Here is a 23,037-nt window from a genome sequence, read left to right on the forward strand (position 1 = left end):
GGGTCTTCTGTGCTGAAGCATGAGGAGCATTGTTGTATGTGAATTCCACCAAGGGAAGCTTGGATACCCAATCATCTTTTTGGTGGTTCAAATAGCACATAGGCACTGCAGTGTGGCATTGATCCTTTCGAACTCTCCATTAGTTTCTGGATGCCGGGCCAAGGCAAGACACAACTCCACTTTGAGAAGCTGCACGAGCTTCTTCCAGAACTGAGGGTGAACTGGGTTCCCCTATCAGACACAATCTGTAGTGGGAGACCGTGCAACTTGAATACATGATCTACAAAGAGCTATGATGTTTCTTGGGCTGTCTGAAGTCCCCTACAAGGCACGAAGTGTGCCATGTTGGTGAACAGGCAAACAGATACAGAAATGACACAGGCTGGATGGGTTCTCCATAAGGAGAAATAATAACACTTTATCTTCCTCTTATGGCAGAATTCTCCTTTGGGAGAAATATCTACTTCTTTTGAACTGCAATATGTTGCACATCCTTTGCGAAATCTGCTGGGTCTTCACCCTGTACACAACAAGATTAAGATGCAGAGGGAATGCAAGAAAGATGTTGACCGTCAGTATGTGAACAACGGGGAACAGATGTCTCCCAAATTGATGTACCAATGGGACACCAAGCATTGGGATGTAGAAAATCAAGATGGCAGGAATGTGGGTGACACAGGTGTTCAGAGCCTTGAAACATTCTTCATGGGATGCAATGCTCAAAACTGCTTTGTAAGTTAAAGTGAACACCTTGAATTGGGTTTGATAGCAAATAGGCAAACACACAGTTCTGCGTCAGTTACTTTGCTATTAATGTGCTATACAAATGTTCCTACACGGGGCTAGTCATCTTTTTCTTTTTTGTCTATTTACCTAGGAAGGAAAATCAAGAAATACCTTCACTTCCTGGGACCAGATTAGAAGGCTTTCTACCCACCTAACCATCCAGTTACTGGCTGCTCTACATAATGTTAAAAGGGTGAGTTGGGTGATTAAAGACAGAAAGCATCCCTCAGACTGCCTCATAAGTAGAAATTGTTGCATATATTAATATTGTGCAGTCTGAAGCAACTGGAAGCAGAAGAACTGACTCCTTTGGAAATGAAACCTTGTCCAGGCCCATTAAAATATTATTCAAACTTTTACTGGAAGAACTCTTCAAATCAAAACACAAGCATCAAATGATACATCACAAAACTATCCATACAATGTATTCTGCTGTCCAGCACAGGCTCAGCATCATAGAAAGTATGATATAACCCAAACAGAGCTATAAGTAACAGAATCCATTTCCCTGGTGCAGTTTTCCTGGAGAGTTCCATTTACATTCTTCGGTTCTCTGCCCCATTCAAAGAAGGGGGCACCACCCTTTCAAGAAGATGAATTTGCAACTCAATACAGATATAGATATAAATATTATGGAGAAAGCCCTTTGTTTCATGGGAAAAAAACTTATCAGAATGAAAATTGACAAGATAATGCAATCCCAAATCTTTGTATGGAAATTTTTGTGTGTCTGTCTCTGTGTGTGCTTGTGTATACTGCACAGAATTGTTTAGGACATTAAACAAAAATACACATGGAAAAAAGGATGAAGATCAGTTATTAATTGGATACAAAAGCAGCATGCAATGAATCCATCTATTACTAAGAACAAAACAATTTTCTCTTCCCTTTGTCACAGAATTCTTCTTCGAAAGATATACAGTGGTACCTTGGGTTACATACACTTCAGGTTACATACACTTCAGGTTACAGACTCCGCTAACCCAGAAATAGTACCTCAGGTTAAGAACTTTGCTTCAGGATGAGAACAGAAATCGGGCTCCAGTGGTGCAGTGGCAGCAGGAGACCCCATTAGCTAAAATGGTGCTTCAGGTTGAGAACAGTTTCAGGTTAAGAACGGACCTCCGGAACGAATTAAGTACTTAACCCGAGGTACCACTGTATCTTTTTTTTAATTGCAAAATGTTGCATATCCTTTGCCGAATCTGCTGGGTCTTCACACTGTACACAATGGGATTGAGAAGTGGTGGGACCGCAACAAATATGTTGGCCATCAGCATGTGGACAATGGGGGAAAGATGCTTCCCGTATCGATGTGCCACACTGATGCCAATCATTGGGATGTAGAAAATCAAGATGGCAGAAATGTGGGCCACACAGGTGTTGAGAGCCTTCAGACACTCTTTTCGAGAAGCAATGCTCAAAACTGTCTTCAGGATCAGGATGTACGATACAAGAATGATCAGAACATCTAGCATTACAGTGCACATGACTATAATCAAGCCATATATGATGTTGACTCTTGTGTCTGCGCAGGCTAACTTCATGGCATCTTGGTGGAGACAGTAGGAGTGAGAAAGGACATTGGATCTGCAGAAAGGGAGCCGTTTAATGAGAAATGGGAAAGGGAAGCAGACACAGGAACCTCTGGACAAGATAGCTATACCTATTTTTGCAATGACTGAATTCGGTAGAAGTGATTTGTATCTCAGTGGATCACGGATGGCAATCAAGCGGTCAAAAGCCATTGCCACAAGAATGCCAGACTCTATTGCTTGTAATGCATGGATGAAGAACATCTGGCTGATGCAGGCATTGAATGGGATTTCTCTGGAGTCAAACCAATAGACTCCCAGCATTGTTGGCAAGGTGGAGATGCACAGGGCTAGATCCGAGCAGGCAAGCATGCAAAGGAAGAAGTACATAGGCTCATGAAGGCTTTGGTCAGTCTTAATGACATAGAGGATCGTGAAATTCCCAAGCAGAGTCAGGGTGTAGAGCACAAACAGTGGGAAGGCCACCCAAGAGTTCTTCTCCTGCAACCCAGGGATGCCAATCAGGACAAAGGTTTGGTGGCTCACAAGGCTTTCATTGAATCTGGTGATGGAGGACATCATTCCACAAGAGCGTTTGGTGAAAGGACTTGGAGAAGTCCCAAAATTGATCTGTATATTAGAGATTCTGGCATTATTTCACAGATTTTGTAAAGGTTCTTTTGTTATTCTAAGCAGGCACAAATTTCTTAGTTTTCTCCAACACAAAATGTTGTGTTAGACCCTCCAAAGAAGGAAGAACAGTCCCGAATGCTCCTTCTTCCCTGGCTAAGCAACACCCAGACTCTATACTGAAACCCATTCCCCCAAATCTTCCAACTCCCACCAGTGTGAATTTCATTATTTAACTCATTGCCTAAATCACTTATACCTTTTTATGTAAAAAAGATCCCCAAATTATTATCATTCCCGAGTACTAGACATTGCAATGTGTGGCCTGGGCAGCTATACTGTTTTTGAGTCCAAGAGACTCCCAAAGAGTTATTGCTGAATATTGGCTGTGGAGGTCAAAGAGTGTGGCTTTTGCAAATTCATCATCTCTCAGTTTCTCATCTGCAAAGTAGACATAAGAATCACAGTTCAGTTGTTGAGTTAGATAGGATATACCTTAATGACTGAGTGCATAACAGTAAAAGGAAAGGAGAGGCCACATGTCTCACCTCACCTCCTTCTCTTCTGAGAAGACACCTTGAAACGGAGCTCCTTCATTTTGCAGCCCTACCCAGTGGGCAAGAGGGATGTGACCGGATATGACCAGAGACTGAAATCAGTGGGTAGAATATTGATTGATTTATCATTTCTATAGAAAAACATCACTGAATGAGAAAAGAGATTTTCTTGCAGAGGATATAACAAACTGAGCTCTTTACAAAAGAAAATAATTCATATTAAGAGTTAGGGTCAAGGAAACCTTCATGTTTAAGAGGCATCTAAGGCTTATTATTGCCCCTGCTTCAAGAATTATCTGAGGAAGAGCAACCCAGGGGTTGGGGGCTCTAAGACGGCCAACTTTCTCCTTTTCCACCAAATGGCTCTCAGCTGGTTGTGGAATTAAAAATGTGAAATTTCATCAGCTGGAAACCAGGGAGTGCACTTGTTCTTGTGAGAGGCATCATACTTTAGCAAAGCCTTTTTTCCCAGGGGGAAGTCACAGCAACTCAGTTCCAGCACCTCCCAGGTGGGCAAGGAAACTGCAAGGGAAAGGGGATTTAATCCACTTTAAATGTGCAAACCTAAATCTTTGGTGTGTGGTTGACTCACTCGCGAGAAATACTGACCATCTGCAGATATCCAAATAAAAATAAGAGCGGCATAAAATCGTCTGTGGAAAAGATGGAGCAGAAGGATCTAACCCAGTGTAAAAAGATTGTGAAAGGCTGGAAGAATTGGCTTCTGGACCCAGTTGACAGGGCACTGACTGATATATGCAGGCACCTGACCTTTGGTGTTGTTACGGCTAAAATCTGGGTGCGGGGCTACTCTGCCACCCAGCTCATCGGACTAAGTCCGTGGGTCCCTGCGGAAGAAAATGAGCTCAGCCGGACAGGAGCAAATTGCAGAAGATCCAAGTTTATTGCGCAACAGGTTCAAGGCAAGATTGAACAGCGAGAAAGGGGTGACATGAACTTTTGAAACTCCCCCCATGTCCCAGAATACAGTGCAAAATACATCCCAGTTACATCATGAATACATTAAGGAGAGGTTGGGTTACACCGGATTAACATATGGAGGAGGGAGGGGGGAATATGCAGAGCTGGAGATATGCGCAGATAAGCACATCCTGAGTGCCGGTGATGGGAAGACAATGGTCCATGTATGCATAGTCTGCCACCTGGCATTGCCCGGAGGAAAGGCTTGGCAGAGCACCTTACTTGAGGGATTATGGAGGACAGGGGAGGTGTCATAGAGTCCTAGAGAAATTGAGCAAATTGGCACATTGATTTTCTATGGATTTTATAGATTTTAGTCCCTTTTGACATTGACAATTGGGAATAAATGGATATATTGTAGCGAAGAAGAAGGTGAAGAAGACATGCCCCCCCCTTTCCGTAACAGTGTGATGGTGTCTCTGTTGTCTTTCCTGCACCTGCTGAAAACCCTCCTCTTCCAACAAGCCTTTCAACTGGACGTCTCAATCCCTTTCTGCAACTGCATTAGAACTGCTTTTACCAGTTTTATAAACGGAATAGTTCTTAAATGCTTGTATGGTATTTATATTGGGATTTTTAAAAATCTTTTACATATGGAACTGTTTGCAACTGTTTCCACAGTTTTCTTGTGTTATGGCTGGAATTGTTCTATCCGCTTGATAATTGTATATTTTATTGTTGTAGCCCACCCCAGCACCAGAAATCACAGAGACAAATGAATAAATAAAATGTGGAAGATTGTTTTACCATTGTTTATGGCTGTCGTTGTCCTCAGAACCCCAGGACAGTGGACCTCACCCCCCCCAACAAAAACCCAAGAGCAGAGCAATACAACTCCAACGTATGGGCTCCTGTTTCAGGAAGCAAGTTGTTTTCCTGAATGGTGCAAAACCTCCTTCCAATATGAAATCAAATTAAATGCCAGCCTCTCTCTGGCCTGCCCAGGATGAATTGCAGCATTTTCAGTGTGGTTCCACCTAAAGAATCCCTGACAGGTGGCCACCTAACCTCTGCTGGAGAACCTTCAAGAAAGGAGAGCCCACCATCTTCTGAGGGAGACTGTTCCACTGCTGAACAGCTCTTACCCTAAGAAAGTTCTTTGAAATGTTGAACCAGAATCTTCTTTCTTGTTGTTTGAATCCATCCACCCGGGTCTCACACTCTGAAGCAGCAGAAAACAAGCTTGCTCCATCTTCCATGTGGCAACCCTTCAGATATCTGAAGATGGCCATCATATCGCCTCTCAGTCTCCTCTTATGATCTTAATGCTCATATTGAAATACCAATAAGCAAAAAGGCCTCTGATTGAGATATGCTCCCCAACCTTAAAACACTATAAAATAAAACCTGGTAAAAGAATCAGAACCAAATAGAAACCATCTCCATCATCTCATGGCTTCATGATTGGGGAAGACCTTTGCACTTACCTGACTCTATAGGACAACCCATAAACCTGAAAAGAGTTCTCCCATGGTGGACACTGAGCGTGCCTTTGCTGTTCCTATGTGGACTCTGCCTCTGCTTTTTATGGCATTAAGCGTGATAGAAAAACTGCTTTCCTGCAGGGAACCAACCTGCCTCTGAACTGCCAGAAAATGGCTGAACCCCAGTGGGAAGACATCTCTGAAATCCCAACAGCAATTACTAGAAAATCTTCACAGATTCTGCATAAGAAGCTGCAGTTCTGCTCTCAGAGGCATTCAAGAGATCACTCTCTGCTCCCATCTTCCATCAAACCAGAGAGATGGGATGCAGACACATAATATATTAAGAAGGAGAGAGTTGGAAGGGATACTGAGGGTCATCTGGCCCCAACCTCTGCAATGCAGCAATCTCAGCTGGAGCATCCACAACAGGTGGCCATCCAAACTCTGCTTAAAAACCTTCAAAGAAGGAGAGTCCATAATTTCCCCAGGGAGACCATTCCACAGTTGAACAGCTCTTACCCTCAGAAGTTCTTCCTGATGTTCAGTTGGAACCTCCTGTCTTGTAACTTGAAAAGGTTGTCTAGGCAGTAAAACCTGGCTTAGTTACAAAGTTGTGAAACTTCCTAAATGATTGGAACTCAAGAGAGGCTGGTGAGAGCCATGCTGTTTGAGGCTTGATTACCTAGTTACTCCCAAGGTGAGGGGAAGTGGGCATAGCAGGATAGTTTACTCTATGGTATTAACCCCTTCGTGCAGTAATTAGACTTAAGCATGTTGGCTTTATTTTATTTTATTTTATTTATTAAATTTGTATAGCACATCTCATCCGTAGATCCTAGGGTGGTTCACAAAAAAAGATAAAGTACAAAAAATACATAATAAAAACAGAAACAAACCAATAACACACACACACCCAACCACACACACACTTAAAAGGGTATAGGATGATAATCAGCCAAATACCTGGTGGAAGAGATATGTTTTGGCCACCCACCCCTCACTCAGACAGATGCTCAAGGAGGATACCACTGTGCCTGCATACCCCACAGTTGGGACCCAAGCTGTTTAGCGCTTTGTACATTAAAGTTAACACATTGAATTGGGCCCGTCAGCAATCAGGCAAACAAGCAGTCCCCATAGGATTGGTGTTCCATGTTCCCTTCCTGCAGCACCACTTACAATGCATGCAGCTGAATTTGGAATCAGCTGCAACTTCTGGACTGTGCTGAAGGTTAGCCCCTCATAGAACACATTGCAAGAAGCCAGTTGAGAGGCGGCTGGAGTGCTGTGACCGGACTCCTTTTGTGGCTGAACCCTGCATCTGGGAGTGGAGCCACTTGAACCCCCTTGGGCATTGAAAACAGGACCCCCCCTCACTTTCTTCTCTGCCCTAAAATCAAGGTCTGAAGTGTGCAGAGTTGTTTAGGAAGTTTCATTTTTAAAAAAGGACAAAGGCCAGCTATTAAAAAGATATGAAAGCAGCATGGGATGGATGCATTGGTTGATAAAAATAAAATACCTTTCGCTTCACTATATCACAGAATCCTTCTTTGAAAGAAACATCTTTTCTTTAATTGCAAAACACTGCATATTCTTTCCCGGATCTGCTGGGTCTTCACGCTGTACACAACAGGATTGAGAAGTGGGGGAACCGCAACAAAAATGTTGGCCATCAGCATGTGGACAATGGGGGAAAGGTGTCTCCCAAATCGATGCGCCATACTGGTGCCGATCATTGGCACATAGAAAATCAAGATGGCAGAAATGTGGGCCACACAGGTGTTCAGGGCCTTCAGGCACTCTTGATGGGAGGCAATGCTCAAAACAGTCATCAGAATCAGGGCGTATGACACAAGAATGCTCACAACATCCAGCCCTAAAGAGGAAATAACTACTGTCAAACCATACAAGAGGTTGACTCTTGTGTCTGCACAGGCTAACTTCATGGCATCTTGGTGGAGACAGTAGGAGTGAGAAAGGACATTGGATCGGCAGAAAGGGAGCCGTTTAATGAGAAATGGGATTGGGAAAATAACACAAAGGCCTCTGGACAAGACGACAATGCCTATTTTCACAATTACTGAATTTGGCAGAAGTGATCTATATCTCAGTGGATGACGAATGGCAATCAAGCGATCAAATGCCATTGCCACAAGAATGCCCGACTCTATCCACTGAAAGGTGTGGATGAAGAACATCTGGCTGATGCAGGCATTGAATGGGATTTCTCTGAAGTCAAACCAATACACGCTCAGCATAGTTGGCATGGTGGACATGCAGAGTCCCAGATCCGAGCAGGCAAGCATGGAAAGGAAGAAGTACATGGGCTCATGGAGGCTTGGGTCAATCTTGATGACATAGAGGATCATGAAATTCCCAAGCAGAGTCAGGGTGTAGAGCACAAACAGTGGGAAGGCCACCCAAGAGTTCTTCTCCTGCATCCCAGGGATGCCAATCAGGACAAAGGTTTGGTGACTCACAAGACTCTCGTTGAATCTGGTGATGGAGGACATCATTCCCCGATGTTTTTCTTCTTAGAAAGATTCTAAGGAGCCAGAAAATTGATATGAATATTAGAGGTTATGAAATGATTTTACAGATTCTGTAAAGCTTATATTGACATTCTGAACAGGCAATCAAAGTTTCTAAGGTAGATTTGTTCTGTACCGTCACGTGTCCCAAACGCATTGTTGAGACTGGAGGCAAGTCTCCCTTAAGTACGGACTTGGCAAAGAACTTTTAATTTCTGGCTCCACCTAAACTCAAATCCCCCCAGTTTACTATCCCTAGTACTTCAAGACTCCCATAAAAGGGCCTGGCTTAAAACCGTCTATCAAAAACTTCACTCTTGTGGCCTATTCTCACAACACCTACCCACTATGGGCCTCACTAAAGCAAACAGTCTAATTGGTCAACGTCTAAAAGATATCGAGCATCAAAACAACCTGGCCACGATAAGGAAATTCTGCCCTTGGTATGTTCAGTTTCCACCTCTCCATTTTGAATCTCTGGCCCCATATCTGCACAAACTTATTCTCCTAAAATACAGACGTGCTTTTACACTTGCAAGACTGGAGGTTTTGCCATCTGTGGTACTCGAGGGTTGATTCCAAAAGATCCTGCCTGATAAAAGTCTTTACCCCTGTGGAGATGGTACCACCAAAACAGCAGCACACGTCCTCCTGTCCTATACTCTCTACAAAGACCTGAGGAACGAGATCATCACCCCACTTGTATTAACCATCCCAGGGCGCTCAGCCACTGCCACAATGTCCTTTCTTCTATCAGATCAAAATGAGCAGATAACAGCAAAGATTGCTAGGTTCATAGCAGGGGCAATCAGATTAAGGGCCACTAACAGACTGCTGATTCAGGACTTTAAATTGTGCTTCTATATCAAATTTCCTTTTCTGCATATTCTGTAATGTTTTGCTGTTGCTATGGCCATTGGCTAATGCGAATAAAGTTTTATCTCTCTCTCTCATTCTGAACAGGACTAAATTGTTTAGTTTAGTCTAAAGGGGAAATTTTTCACAGAAAGTCTGGAATGATCCTTCTACCTTGGCCAAATACAACCCTAACCCTCTCATGAATTTCAGTTCCCAACAGTCTCCCCTTTCCAACCAGTGTGAATATCATTTTTAAATGTATTAGTTATTAGCATTATTTGTTGAGGGGTGTCAAAGAGACTCCCAGATGTTGTTCTTGTTGAGGATTGGAGCATGTCGTTTGGCACATTCATATTCTTTCAATTTCTCACCTGAAAATCAGAAATAACAATCACAGTTTCATTGCTGGATTGGAAATGAGATATCTAAATGACTAAATGTATTGCAGTGGCAGACCTTCGGGTCTCAAATTTCGGTGGCAGACTGTGCAATGCCAAAATCTGGCACCTCTCTGCCTTTCACACTCCATTCTAAATAATAGTTGTGGTGCCTCCTGCAGAACCCCTGAGGCGACTGCACTGCCTGTGCTCCCCTAAATCCGCCTCTAAGTATTGGGTTAGCAGCATGGAGGTCTCACTCCATCTCCTCCTCTTGTGAAAAGACGTCTTGAAGCTGAGGTGCTTCGTTTTGCAGCCCGTAGGCTCCTATAGACAAGGCTTATAACCATCTCCATCTTTTCATGGCCTCATGACTGTGAAAGACATCTCTGAAGTCAGTCAAGGGAAAACCCATCTGCTTTGTATCTCATGCAATCATTTGCACTTACCTGAGTTTACGGTGCAGCTCATGAACCTGACATGACTTCTTCCAAGCTGCCTCTGCTGCTCCAAGAGGGAATCTGCCTGTGCCTTTTATGGCATGGAAGGTTGCAGTAAATCTGTTTTCCCTCAGAGAGGCCAGCTGCCCCAAGACGCCAGAAAACTGGGAAGAGACACTTGAAACTTGAAATCCCAACAGCAATTACAAGGGAATCCCCATGGACCTGCAGTTGTCTTCTCAGAGACTCGGTGCCCCCAATTTCTTTCTGTGCCAGAAAAATTACATGTTCTGCCCTTATCGCCATGCTATCCACACTTGCAACAACATCTTTGTATCGCTTTTTAGGTCCCATCGGGTTCTTGGTGTGTGCAGTGAGTGCAGTGTCAGATCATGTCCCAGCTTATGTAACTTTTCAACTTTTAGACGTAATTAATCCCTCTCCTTGTTGCCTCTTTCCTCCTTCACTCTTGTGAAGGCATTCCATGCGTCAAATGTGTTTCAGCAGAACGGAAAACTAATTTTGAACTAAACACCGAGATCGAACCTGTAACATGGTGTTATCAGCACCACATTCTAACCAACGGAGCTCTGCATAGGCTATCCATGATGCTGTGTTCCAAGTCCCCATATGATGACTTCCCATAGCATTATATAGATAGGTAAAGGTAAAGGTACCCCTGCCTGTACAGGCCAGTCGTGTCGTGTCCGACTCTAGGGTTGTGCGCTCCTCTCACTCCAGAGGCCGGGAGCCAGCGCTGTCTGCAGACACTTCCGGGTCACGTGGCCAGCATGACGAAGCTGCTCTGGCAAACCAGAGCAGCACACGGAAACGCCGTTTACCTTCCCGCTGGTAAGCGGTCCCTATTTATCTACTTGCACCCGGAGGTGCTTTCGAACTGCTAGGTGGGCAGGCGCTGGGACCGAGCAGCGGGAGCGCACCCCGCTGCGGGGATTCGAACCACCGACCATGCGATCGGCAAGTCCTAGGCACTGAGGTTTTACCCACAGCGCCACCCGTGTCCCCTGAGATACGCTGTGTTAAATTGTTCTGATAGATACGCTGATATAGATTGTTCTGATATAGATACGCTGTGTTAAATTGTTCTGATTCATATGGGTGGTACCACCATGCTCTCACCGTATGTTTTTTTAATTCCCAAAGTCAATGAAAATAGGAAGTCATATCAGGCAAATCGTTTGGCTACAATCTACTCCCTGTCGTGCTTACCTTCTATTAGTAGGGAGTGTTTAACAGAAGGGAACATTCAGAATGTGATTGATCTACAAACTGGAATCAGTACAGTTCACTCTACCAAAACATTCTGCTGTATGTGTAAGATACAGCCTTTGTTCCTGTGGTCTCTTAGCATTTGCAAAGTGGATGATTATCACGTCATTCTCTGGATTGTGGCCAATGGGTATTAGAAAGCAGTCTAGTAATACACAATGGAAATTGAGAGAGAGAGAGAGAGAGAGAGAGAGAGAGAGAGAGAGAGAGAGAGAGAGAGAATCTGTCCCCAGGAAACGTGGCAGCGGCAGCCTCACCTCTGGCTGGCTTCAGGAGTTGCTCAATGCCCGCTGCCGTGGCGCCCGCCATTTTTCCTTGCCAGCCGGAACTTCCAGTGAGGAAAAATGGCAGGCGCCACAGCAGCGGGCAGCGAGCAGCTCCTGAAGCCAGCCAGAGGCAACTACCAGGCTGGCTCCAGGCTGCTGACTGCCGCTGCTGCCACCACTGTCGAAGGGGAACAGGGGACGTCTGGTGGTACAGATCTCCTGCCCCCTTCCCCTTTTGTTTTGACTGATCAGGGGAGGCTTGGGAGTTGCGGGTGGGGGGCCGTTGCCCAGTTTTTTTAAAACTCTGCACATTTATGTTTCACAGGGTGCAAAAGAAGGGCTTTGCACCTTTATACAATATGCAGGTGTGCTTGGGCCCAGGGTCTTTTGCCTCACCATCCCCATGTCAGCATCGCCCTTGAGCCAGTACCACCAACTGGACTCATGCACTTCAGCCCCGACTGGGCCAGGCGAGCTGGGTAGCACTTCCAGAGACCACCTTCTGCACAGGAACAGGTCAAAGTGCTGTGGACTCACAGCTTAGAGTTGTGAGCACCGGATTCACTTCCACAAGAAGACAGTCGTCGCACAGCAGAGTATAGCCAAGTATAGCAGAGTATATAAACGACTCGGAGAGCAGCTCTGTAGAATATCTTCTTTATTCTATCTACAACTATAATACACAACTATATACAGAGCTAAATGAGGTCTAAGCATAAATGAATGCTGAACTGCACTGAGTGTCTGCAGCTGCTCTTAGCAGCAACCTTATCTCTACACACGATCTCTAACACTCAGTCTCTCTCTCTCCCACACACTGACTGACTGACTGACTCTTTGATGTGGTGCTGGAGCAGAATAAGTAGAGAGCAGAACACTGCCCCTCCTCTCTGGAGAATCAGCAGACTCCTCAGGAGATTCTTGGATATGGGAGGGGTGAAATCTCCTCACCCCACTACTGACTCTTTGTTGCTACTCAGCTTTTTTTAAAAAAAAGATTCATTAAAAAAATCTGATAACCATATCCTACATCCACAGAATGCACAGAACCACACCTGGAGAGAGCAAGGAGAATATAGTGTCACACCCCACTATCTTACTTGATCAGAATCATCAGCCAAGATGATCAAGGACATTCAAGTGTCAAAATCAGGCCTGAAGCCAGATTAGAAGGGATGAAGTAGATCAGGGGTAGGGAACCTAAGGTCCGTGGGCCAGATGCGGCCCAATCGCCTTCTCAATCTGGCCCACGGACAGTCCGGGAGTCAGCATGTTTTTACATGAGTAGAATGTGTCCTTTTATTTAAAATGCATCTCTGGGTTACTTCTGGGGCATAGGAATTCATTCATTTTCTTTCCAAAACAGAGTCTGGCCCACCACATGGTCTGAGGGACGGTGGACCAGCCAAAGGCTGAAGAAGGTTGGTGACCCCTGAAGGAGATCATGGGGAAACTCATCAGCTTTGTATCTCAAGGAATCCTTTGCACTTACACTAACAGCTATGAACCTGAAACAGGTCTCCTGTGTGATTCTCTCTTTGATACAGGAAGCATAATTGATACAAAGTAAAATCTCTTTACCGAAAGGTCCCATCCCCATCTCGGAGGATTGGGGTAAACAACAAAAAATATGGGCATGAGTAAAAGAATGAAGTTATTATTGCCAAGGTCCAAAAGATGTTCAAGGATTAAATGTGGCATTTGTTCAGGGAATCAGAATTGGCAACAGTGGTTATTTATTTATTTATTTATTTATTTATTTATTTATTTGCATTTATAAACCATCTGTCATCCTGAAGGATCTGAGACTGGCATACACAAATAATCGAACCATGAAGCAATTGATTTACAATAATTTAATAAAGCGCATTGAATACACATCAGTCAAAGCAGTGCTGTAGTAGCTTCAGAAATAATCATGTTCAAGGCACGTGACAATCCTTCTTTGCAATGATGATGATGATGATGATGATGATGATAAATTTATTTATACCCTGCCCATCTGGCTGGGTAGCCAGCCAACCAACCTCCTTTGGTTAGATCTTATTATCCCTGATTGGGAAGGATCAGGAGCTGATGTGATTGGCCGAACCCCTTGACGTGTCTTGTCCTCTGGCAGCGACAGCTGATTCTGATCACTCACTGTTTGACCAAGTGGTGTCCTAAAAGCCTCCCGGGATCTTACTTCAAGCATGGCAGCAAAATCCAAGTGCAGCTGAGTGACTTGGCCTGTAACTTGCTCTGCAACGTTCCCCACATGGTGCCAGCTTGTGTGTGTGTACGTGTGTGATTTTGTGTGCGCGTGATTTTGTGTGTTCATTTCCCGGAAAGGCACATTAAAAAATATGGCCCCTTCTTTTGAACATATTAAAAGGCTTTGTACTTGCATAACAGTGATATTACTGGCTGTACTGAGTCTCTTTAAATTTATTTGTTTCTTTCGAAAAGGCAGAAGTCAGCTCTCAGACTAACTTCATCATCAAGTGATGATGTAGAAATAAATAACATTGTTCAGAAAGGCTATCAATGGTCACTAACCACAATGGTGATATTCTACCACTATCAGAGGCTGAATGACACTATCCCTCTGGAAGCTGCAGAAAGTGAGAAAGCTGGACTCAGGTCCTGCTTGCAGATTTCCCATAATGTGCATCTGGAGAGCCACTGTGAGAAGAGAATGCTGGACTGCGTAGGCCATTGGCCTCATCTAGGAGCCTCTTTTTGTTATTATGACAAGTCAGACCAGTTATTGAATATATATGGTACCAATATGGGGTTTATCTGTGTATTCCTAATTACAATACACTTTCACACCACTTTATTACAGAATTCTTCTTTGGTAGAAAGATCAAGCCCTACTTTTCCTTAACTTCAAAATGTTGCCTATCCTTTGCCGAATCTGCTGGGTCTTCACACTGTACACAACGGGATTGAGAAGTGGTGGGACCGCAACATAGATGTTGGCCATAAGCATGTGAACGATGGGGGAAAGGTGCTTCCCGTATCGATGAACCACACTGACACCAATCATTGGGACGTAGAAGATCAAGATGGCACAAATGTGGGAGACGCAGGTATTGAGAGCCTTCAGACACTCTTCCCGGGAGGCAATGCTCAAAACAGTCTTCAGAATCAGGACATACGATACAAGAATGATGACCACGTCCAACCCCAAAGTGCACATGACAAGAATCAAACCATATAAGACGTTGACTCTTGTGTCTGCACAAGCTAATTTCATAGCATCTGGGTGCAGACAGTAGGAGTGGGAAAGGACATTAGATCTACAGAAAGGGAGCCGTTTAATAATAAAAGGGATTGGGAAGATGACACAGAAAGCTCGGGAAAACACAGCTATGCCTATTTTTGCAATTACTGTGTTTGGGAGAAGTAATCTATATCTCAATGGCTCAGAGATGGCAATCAAACGGTCAAAAGCCATTGCCACAAGAATGCCAGATTCTGCCCATTGGAACGAATGGAGAAAAAACATCTGAGTGATGCAGGCGTTGAATGGGATTTCTCCTGAGTCAAACCAATAGACTTGCAGCATTGTTGGCATGGTGGAAATGGAGAGGCCCAGATCCGAGCAGGCGAGCATGGAAAGGAAGAAGTACATGGGCTCATGGAGGCTTTGGTCAATCTTGATGACATAGAGGATCGTGATGTTCCCAGACAGAGTCAGGGCGTAGAGCACAAACAGTGGGAAGGCCACCCAAGAGTTCTTCTCCTGCATCCCAGGGATGCCAATCAGGACAAAGGTTTGGTGGCTCACCAGGGTCTCATTGGAACTGGTGATGGAGGACATCATTTCCCATGTGCATTTGGTGGGAAGATATTAAGGAAGTGCTTATATTTTCATTCTGAAGAGAGATAAATGTCTGAGTTTAAGTTCAGCGGAAAAAGTTGCATTAGTACCCCAAAACGCATTCCCTCAATGTTCTGTCTACCTGAGGCAAATAACACTCCAACCTTTGCATGAATATTAATCCTCAGCTCTCTTTTTAAGTCTAACCAATGTCAGTTTAAGCATCACTTGTGTAAGTTATGAGTCCCAGAAGCAAAATCTTGCAGTTGAAAGGGGATCTGATGAACTTCTTCCTTCCACCAGTTGGTTTGACAACAGAGCATTGGCATCATTTGTAGCGACTACAATTCTGAACAGGGACCTCATAAGTCCTTTGCTGGAAAGCTTTCTTCAGCCACAAAGGCTTTGTCCTTCTCCTGCAGTTGAAGCATGATACCAGTCTACATGGCAGGTCTTTCGTAAAGGTCACTTGGAGCAATGTCTGTTCATGGCATTGTCCTGCATTTTGTCAGAAGCATTCCAGCATACCGTTTTCCATCAGGATCTAGTGTTGTGACACAGGAAAACTTTCCTTACACCATGCATAATTTTAAACACCTTCATCGTGTCCCCTTCCCTTGTTCTCCTCTTTCCTAAACTAAAATGTCCCAAATACCCATTTCTTTCAGGGCATTATGCACCAATCTGAGAAAAAAATCATTCCAATTACACAAATATAGTAACATATTAAATTCATTTCACAACAGTGAAATAAAAAGGCAGTGTAACATCCCCACACACACACATGAAAGCCATGCACCTCTCTACCAGAAGACCTTCCTCAGGTATAGACCTCCCAAAGAGTCATGACACAGACCTTGTATCATGCTGCTATTTTCGGAATTCTTACTATGTGTGAAGCGTGGCAATTAGCATATGTGAGACACTTCGGTGCAGGATCTTATCTGGTTGGATGCCCAGGAATCATTGAAGAAAAACGGCATGTTTACAGAAATATTCTGTCTCCAATCTATGACCGTCTAGCATAAATCTGTCCTCATCAGCTATGAAAACCTTGCCCGAACTCATAAGCTCCTCTGTTTTGTGGAGTAGCAAAATGATACAGTGAGCTGTTCACTTAATCAAAATTCACCATCCGCCACAAAAATATATTACACTTCAATATTTGCAGGTGTTCCGTTCGTGGTATTGTACTGTATTTTGTCAGAAACCTTCCGACATTCACTTTCCCATCAGGTTCTAGTATTGTGGCAGAGGAAGAAGAACTTATTGCACTGTGCAAATTTTTGTACAGCACCATGGTGTCTCCTTCCCCTGGTCTCATTTTTTCCTAAGCTAAAATCTCCCAATTGTCATATCCTTCCCTCCAGCCCTTCAACCTTTTGGTCTACAATCTTCCTTTAAGGTGCAGGAACCAGAACAAGATTGTTTTGTTATCCGTGTTATTCCTATGTAAAAGATATTAGCTCTGTCATTGCATAACATCATGACTGTAGGCCCACCTGTCGTTGATCAAAGAAAAACTCATCTGCCTTGTTTCTCAAGGAATCCTTTGAACTTACCTGACTTTATGGCACAAACCGTAAAACTGGTATGGTTTTTCCCATGGTCAATGCTGAACCTGACTCTGCTGTTCCAGTAATTATTCAGCATGCGCTTTTTATGGCGTCGGAATTGTATCAAAAATGTTTTCCCTTAGGGAGGGAATCTACTGAAAAATCGCCAGGAAGCTTGGCGATAGGCTTGCTTCAAGTATGGAGAAAGTGCAAAAGCCACCAGCCTGGACTACAAGGGGACAATCTAAATAAGAGAATGTGGATATTTGGACATTTTACGGGATGGTATAGATTAACGCTGAGTGGACCTAGAGTTTGATCCTGCAGAGCTGTTCTTGGGTTCTTATATTATCCATGCTTAAAATGCATAAGCTTTGTCATTTTATGACTGATAAAGACCTATTTGAAGTCAATTAAAATGTTTATATTCAAAAGAGGTCTCTGCACTTAATGGACTCTAAGGCATGAGCTCTGGGTGCAACATGATTTTCCTGACAGGAAGCACTAAGGTGGGGTAGGCAACCTAAGGCCCGTAGGCCGGATGCGGCCCAATCGCCTTCTCAATCCGGCCCACAGATGGTCCAGGAATCAGCGTGTTTTTACATGAGTAGAATGTGTCATTTTATTTAAAATGCACCTCTGGGTTATTTGTGGGGCATTGGAATTTGTTCATTCCCCCCCCAAAAAAATAGTCCGGCCCCCCACAAGGTCTGAGGGACAGTGGACCAGCCCCTTGCTGAAAAAGGTTGCTGACCCCTGCACTAAGGGATTCATGCCTCTTTTTATTGTGTTCCAGTTAGGGTTAAAACTAGAGCTACTTATCTAGAAAAAGAGGTGGTGGAACTCACATATCTTGTTCTCTTATAATGACAGTGGCGCCCACTGTGTTGCAGCTGAACAAAAGGCCTGGTTAAAACCTCCTGTGCTTTCCCTCTGGGAGGGAGGCTGTCCCAAAACTGCTGGAAAACTGCTGAATCCCAGGGGAATGTAATGTGTGAAATTGCAGTAGCAATTGCTAGAAAATCTCTAAGGATCCCTCCGCAAAGACTCTCAGAGAGATGCTCTGGAGATCTTGTGTGTGCTCTTACATGACGACAGATGAGTAAGATGTGAGCATTTTTTAAAAGTAATTTTGTACTATTGTATTGTTAAATGCCACCCCAATCTCTGAGCGGTGAGAGCCTTCAGGGGACCCTGTCCTCAGTTTCCTTGGAATGAGCGACAGCAGAGTCTACAGCATCTTTAGCATATATCAACACACATATGCAACCTGAGAATAGAATGGAGGGGCTTACTGCATTAACACCCCAATGGATCACTTCCGGAGGCGGCGCCAACGTCAATGGCGGTCTCCTTCTAGCTCGGAGGGAGAAGCTCCGCGGAAATCGGGTCTGTCCGCTACGGCGAAGCGGAGACCCTTGTGAAAATCACAGGCAGGAGAAGCCTGTGACCGTGGGACTCGGCGGGCACCTGCAGCGCCCCCCGGATTAGCGAAGGGACCCCGTAAGGGGCTCCGGAGCGCAACGGGAGTTTGGCACGGTGCTGAGAGTCGATCGCTTTTTCTGTGGGGTGAAGCCGCACAGCTGTTGCCGGAGAGCGCTGACCTTTTTCCTGTGACAATTCGGCTGCTAAACAACTACCTGTGAGTAGGTGAAGTTTAAGAATTCGGACTTAAAGGAGAAAAAAAGGATTAATTTGGCACTGAAGCGGGAAGGTGTAAACAGGAAGTCCGCCTTTCCGTTTTCTGTACACAGTTCAAAGCAAAGACTCTTTAAGCTAAAGACCTAGAGAGCGGAGTTTTAAAAGCTCCAAATCCGAACATCAAAGTAAAAGAACTCCCCCCCCCAGGCTATTGGAGAGGGGGGGGAGAGGGAAAAGTGACTTTTTTACTTGTGGAAAAAATAGAGACAATTATCTAACTCCTGGGAACGGACTGCCAGGTCCACTAGAATTGTTGCACTGAGAGTCGCACTATTTATAGACAATGTAACTTCTTAATGGTTAACTCTGCAAAGGAGATACTTGTTGAAGGTCTTCTCTGGATTTGAAACTGTTGCTTGTTCTCTTGAGGGGGACTTAGGAAAGCTGGAAAAGATTCTTTATTGTAACTTTAATGACTGCTACAGTGTCCCCCTAGAGGAATATTGAAATTGCACACCCAGCTGGGGGATTTTTCCATTCTTGACTCTGGAGATTTTCCACGGTAAGACTTGACCGTGGGATTGACCTTGATTCATAGACAAAAGTGTGATGACTGATAGGACAACAAGATCGGGCAAGGCTAGAGTGCAGCAGCCCAGCACAGTTTCCCAGCAACGTAGATCATCTGTTCCCGGCCCTCCTGTGACACAGGGGGAAGACTTTGCACAAGCTGGGTCAAAAGGAATGGCTTCAGAAGGGGATTTTACTTCTGTGTTAAATAAAATTTATGAAAAATTGGAAGGCTTAAGCAAACAAGTTACGGAACAATCAACTAAAATAGACAGGAATACTGCCAGCATTAATAATTTGGGACAGAAGGTGAATTCCAATACAGAATCTATTGAAAAATTGCTGGAAGAATCTGCGTCTAATCGAAAAATAGCTGAGGAAGCAAAAGAAAAAGCAGTGGCTGTAGAGGAAGAAATAAAACCAATGCGCAAGCAGATTGGGGACCATCAGTCACTTCTGTCTATGATTGAACTGAGGGAGAAACAGACCAATCTGAGGATCAGGGCAGTACCGGAATTTGAAAAAGATAACCTAAGTGACTACCTTACACAGGAATTTGGAGGTGGAGCAAGACTTTAAGATAGTAAGTGCGTTCAGACTTGGAAGAGGAGGGAGAAAAAACAGGGTGAGAGACTGTTTGGTTACCCTCCGAACGAAAGAAGAGAGAGACAAAATACTGAGTGCGCACTTCCAGAAGACTTTGGAAATCAACGATTCGAGAGTGGAGATTTTTAAGGATATTCCGAAACATCTATTGGATCTTAGAACCAACTATGGAGATCTGGTGGCCCTACTGAGAAGAAACAGAATTGTTTTTAGGTGGGAATTCCCCCAGAGACTATCTTTTACCTTTAAAGGGAAAAAGTTCAAAATAAGATCAGTGGAAGACAAGGGAAAATTTTTGAGAGACCACGAAGAAGACCTGCAAAAAGAAGTTCTAGAAGAGCTAAGAGCTTTAAGATCAGGAGTACTAGACATAGTACCACCACCTTTGGGACTGGACAAACTAAAAAAAGTGATACCACCGTCAGAACAAGAAGAACTTTTGGGAGCAGTTGGAAGAGAATAGAATAACCACACCATGTCTCTGCAGTTATTAAGTTGGAACATTCATGGATTTAACTCCCCGGAGAAGAGGAAGAAAGTCTTTCATTTATTGAAAAAGGAACAATTGGACTTAATTTGTTTACAGGAAACACATGTGATAAGGCTTCACAGGAAAGTACTGATTAATAAAAGATTGGGTCAAGAGTTTATCTCATCGGACAAGGTTAAAAAGAGAGGAGTAGTTATTTATGCCAAAGAGAGCCTATCACCGAAATTTGTTTTTAAAGATGAACAAGGAAGATTTGTGGCAATTGAGATTCAATCACAAGGAGAAAAATTTCTGATTGTAGGAGTTTATGCACCAAATGAGGGGAAATCTGAATTCTTCAAGAAATTGCATGAGACATTGCTTGACTATATGGACTACAACATTATTATGATGGGAGATATGAATGGAGTGGTATCTACAAATATGGACAAGTCGCAGAGACAGGTTGTAACTAAAGATGGCAGACTACCAAAAACTTTTTTTGAATTGACTGACAATATGGACCTGATTGACATCTGGAGAACTAAGAACCCCCTTGGAAGAGAGGGAACATTCTTCTCTGAAGCCAAAATGACATGGACAAAAATTGACCAAATATGGATAACTAGAGGACTGGCACCTAAGACTCGAAAAGTGGAAATTTGCCCAAAAACTTGCTCCGACCATAATGCGGTGAAGATGGAGATGAAACTAACACCAATCGGTTCCTTCAGATGGAGGAAGAATGACACCTTATTTAGAGATCAAGAGGTTACCTAGAAGGCCCAAAAAATCTTGAGAGACTATTTTGAGATAAATTTGAATACCACGGTTGAAAAAAGAGTAATCTGGGACGCAAGCAAAGCGGTCATGAGAAGGTTTCTGATTCAACAGAATGCAATAAAGAAGAGAATTCAAAATGAGAAAAAAGATAAAATCTTGGAAAAAATAAAAGAAGGTGAGAAGAAATTAAGAGCGAAACCAAAGTCACAAGAGATTCTGAGAGAAATAAAGCTATATCAAGTACAATATATGAAAATGATAAATCAGGAAGTAGAATGGAAAATTAAGCAGATGAGACAAAAGACATTTGAATCGGCTAATAAATGCGGGAAACTGCTAGCTTGGCAGATGAAAAAAACACAAAAATTAAACACTATCACAAATTTGGATGTGGAAGGAAAGAACATACAGAATCCATTGGAGATTAGAAAGTGCTTCCAGAGATATTTTAAACAACTATATACACAAGGGCCACAGAAAGAGACTGATTTAGACCAATTTTTAAGAACAAATGGATTACAAAAAATCTCTCAAGAAAATAAGATAATGTTGAACCACAAAATTACAGAACAGGAGGTAGAAGGTGCCATTCAGAACATGCAGTTGGGTAAATCTCCAGGGCCAGATGGTTTAACCTCCAAATACTATAGATCTTTGAAAGACTGGTTAATTCAGCCACTAAAGGAGGTTTGTAATGAAATTTTGGAGGGGAAAAAGGCGCCAGAGTCGTGGAAGGAAGCTTACATTACACTTATACCGAAAACTGAGTCGGAAAAGACACAACTTAAGAACTACCGCCCCATATCCCTGCTTAATGTGGATTACAAAATTTTTGCTGATATCTTGGCTAACAGATTAAAAAAGGTATTAGTTGAAGAGATACATAAAGACCAAGCCGGCTTTCTCCCAGGTAGACATTTGTCTGACAATACGAGGAATATAATTAACATTTTGGAGAAGCTGCAAGTGAACATCAATACCAAAGCAGTTTTAATTTTTATAGATGCGGAAAAAACCTTTGATAATATTTCTTGGAATTTTATGAAGAAAAATCTTCAGGGAATGGGGGTGGGCCAAGGGTTTGAAAATGGTATAAGTGCAATTTACTCAGAACAAAAGGCTAAGTTAATAGTCAATAATGTGATGACAGAGGAATTTAAGATAGAGAAAGGGACACGACAAGGCTGCCCAATTTCCCCATTGCTTTTTATTTCGGTTCTGGAGGTTTTGCTGAATATGATTAGAAGGGACCGTCTGATTAAAGGTATTCAGGTCGGAGCCAAACAATACAAATTGAAAGCTTTTGCAGATGACCTAGTTTTGACGTTACAGGAGCCAGAATCTAGTATGAAAAGAGTATTAGAATTGATTCAAGAATTTGGTCATGTGACAGGATTTAAGCTGAACAAATCAAAAACTAAAGTGCTTGAGAAAATTTTTACACCAATTGAGAAAGAGAGGTTTCAGAAGGAGACAGGTTTAACATTAGTTAAGAAAGTAAAATATTTGGGGGTTAATATGACTGCTAAGAATTTAAATTCATTTAAAGATAACTATGAGAAATGTTGGATAGAAGTGAAAAAAGATTTGGAAATATGGTCAAATTTGAAGCTTTCCTTGTTGGGTCGAGTTGCAGCTATAAAGATGAATGTATTGCCAAAAATGTTATTTTTGTTTCAATCATTGCAAATTTTGGACAAGATGGACTGTTTCAAGAAGTGGCAGAGAGACATTTCTAGATTTGTCTGGCAGGGCAAGAAGCCAAGAATAAAATTTAAGATATTAACTGACGCAAAGGAAAGAGGCGGATTTGCCCTGCCAGACCTTAAACTTTACTATGAATCAGCAGCATTCTGCTGGTTGAAAGACTGGCTGCTTCTTGAGAACACAGACATTTTGGACCTAGAAGGTTTTAACAACGTTTTT

At 43.2% G+C, this 23,037-nt stretch overlaps 3 protein-coding genes and 2 pseudogenes across 15 annotated transcripts in view; 1 reads left to right on the top strand and 4 right to left on the bottom strand.

Annotated features, from left to right (window-relative positions):
• LOC128412188 (zinc finger protein 850-like) overlaps nucleotides 1–23,037 on the bottom strand; it is a 322,162-nt pseudogene that overhangs the window by 274,873 nt on the left and 24,252 nt on the right.
• The window catches only part of LOC128412033 (zinc finger protein 420-like), a 317,641-nt gene that overhangs the window by 145,375 nt on the left and 149,229 nt on the right, over nucleotides 1–23,037 (top strand). The gene's annotated exons all lie outside the window — the stretch shown is intronic.
• On the bottom strand, nucleotides 2,060–2,900 carry LOC128412143 (olfactory receptor 51H1-like; annotated as a pseudogene).
• On the bottom strand, nucleotides 7,272–8,434 carry LOC128412094 (olfactory receptor 51H1-like). The gene has a single exon (XM_053384944.1). The coding sequence runs from the start codon at nucleotides 8,430–8,432 to the stop codon at nucleotides 7,452–7,454; it is 981 nt and encodes a 326-aa protein (XP_053240919.1). The 5' UTR covers nucleotides 8,433–8,434; the 3' UTR covers nucleotides 7,272–7,451.
• LOC128412105 (olfactory receptor 51H1-like) lies at nucleotides 14,527–15,489 on the bottom strand. Its single transcript, XM_053384960.1, has one exon. The coding sequence runs from the start codon at nucleotides 15,487–15,489 to the stop codon at nucleotides 14,527–14,529; it is 963 nt and encodes a 320-aa protein (XP_053240935.1).

Source organism: Podarcis raffonei, chromosome 4 (assembly GCF_027172205.1).
Source record: "Podarcis raffonei isolate rPodRaf1 chromosome 4, rPodRaf1.pri, whole genome shotgun sequence".
Lineage (NCBI taxonomy): Eukaryota > Metazoa > Chordata > Lepidosauria > Squamata > Lacertidae > Podarcis > Podarcis raffonei.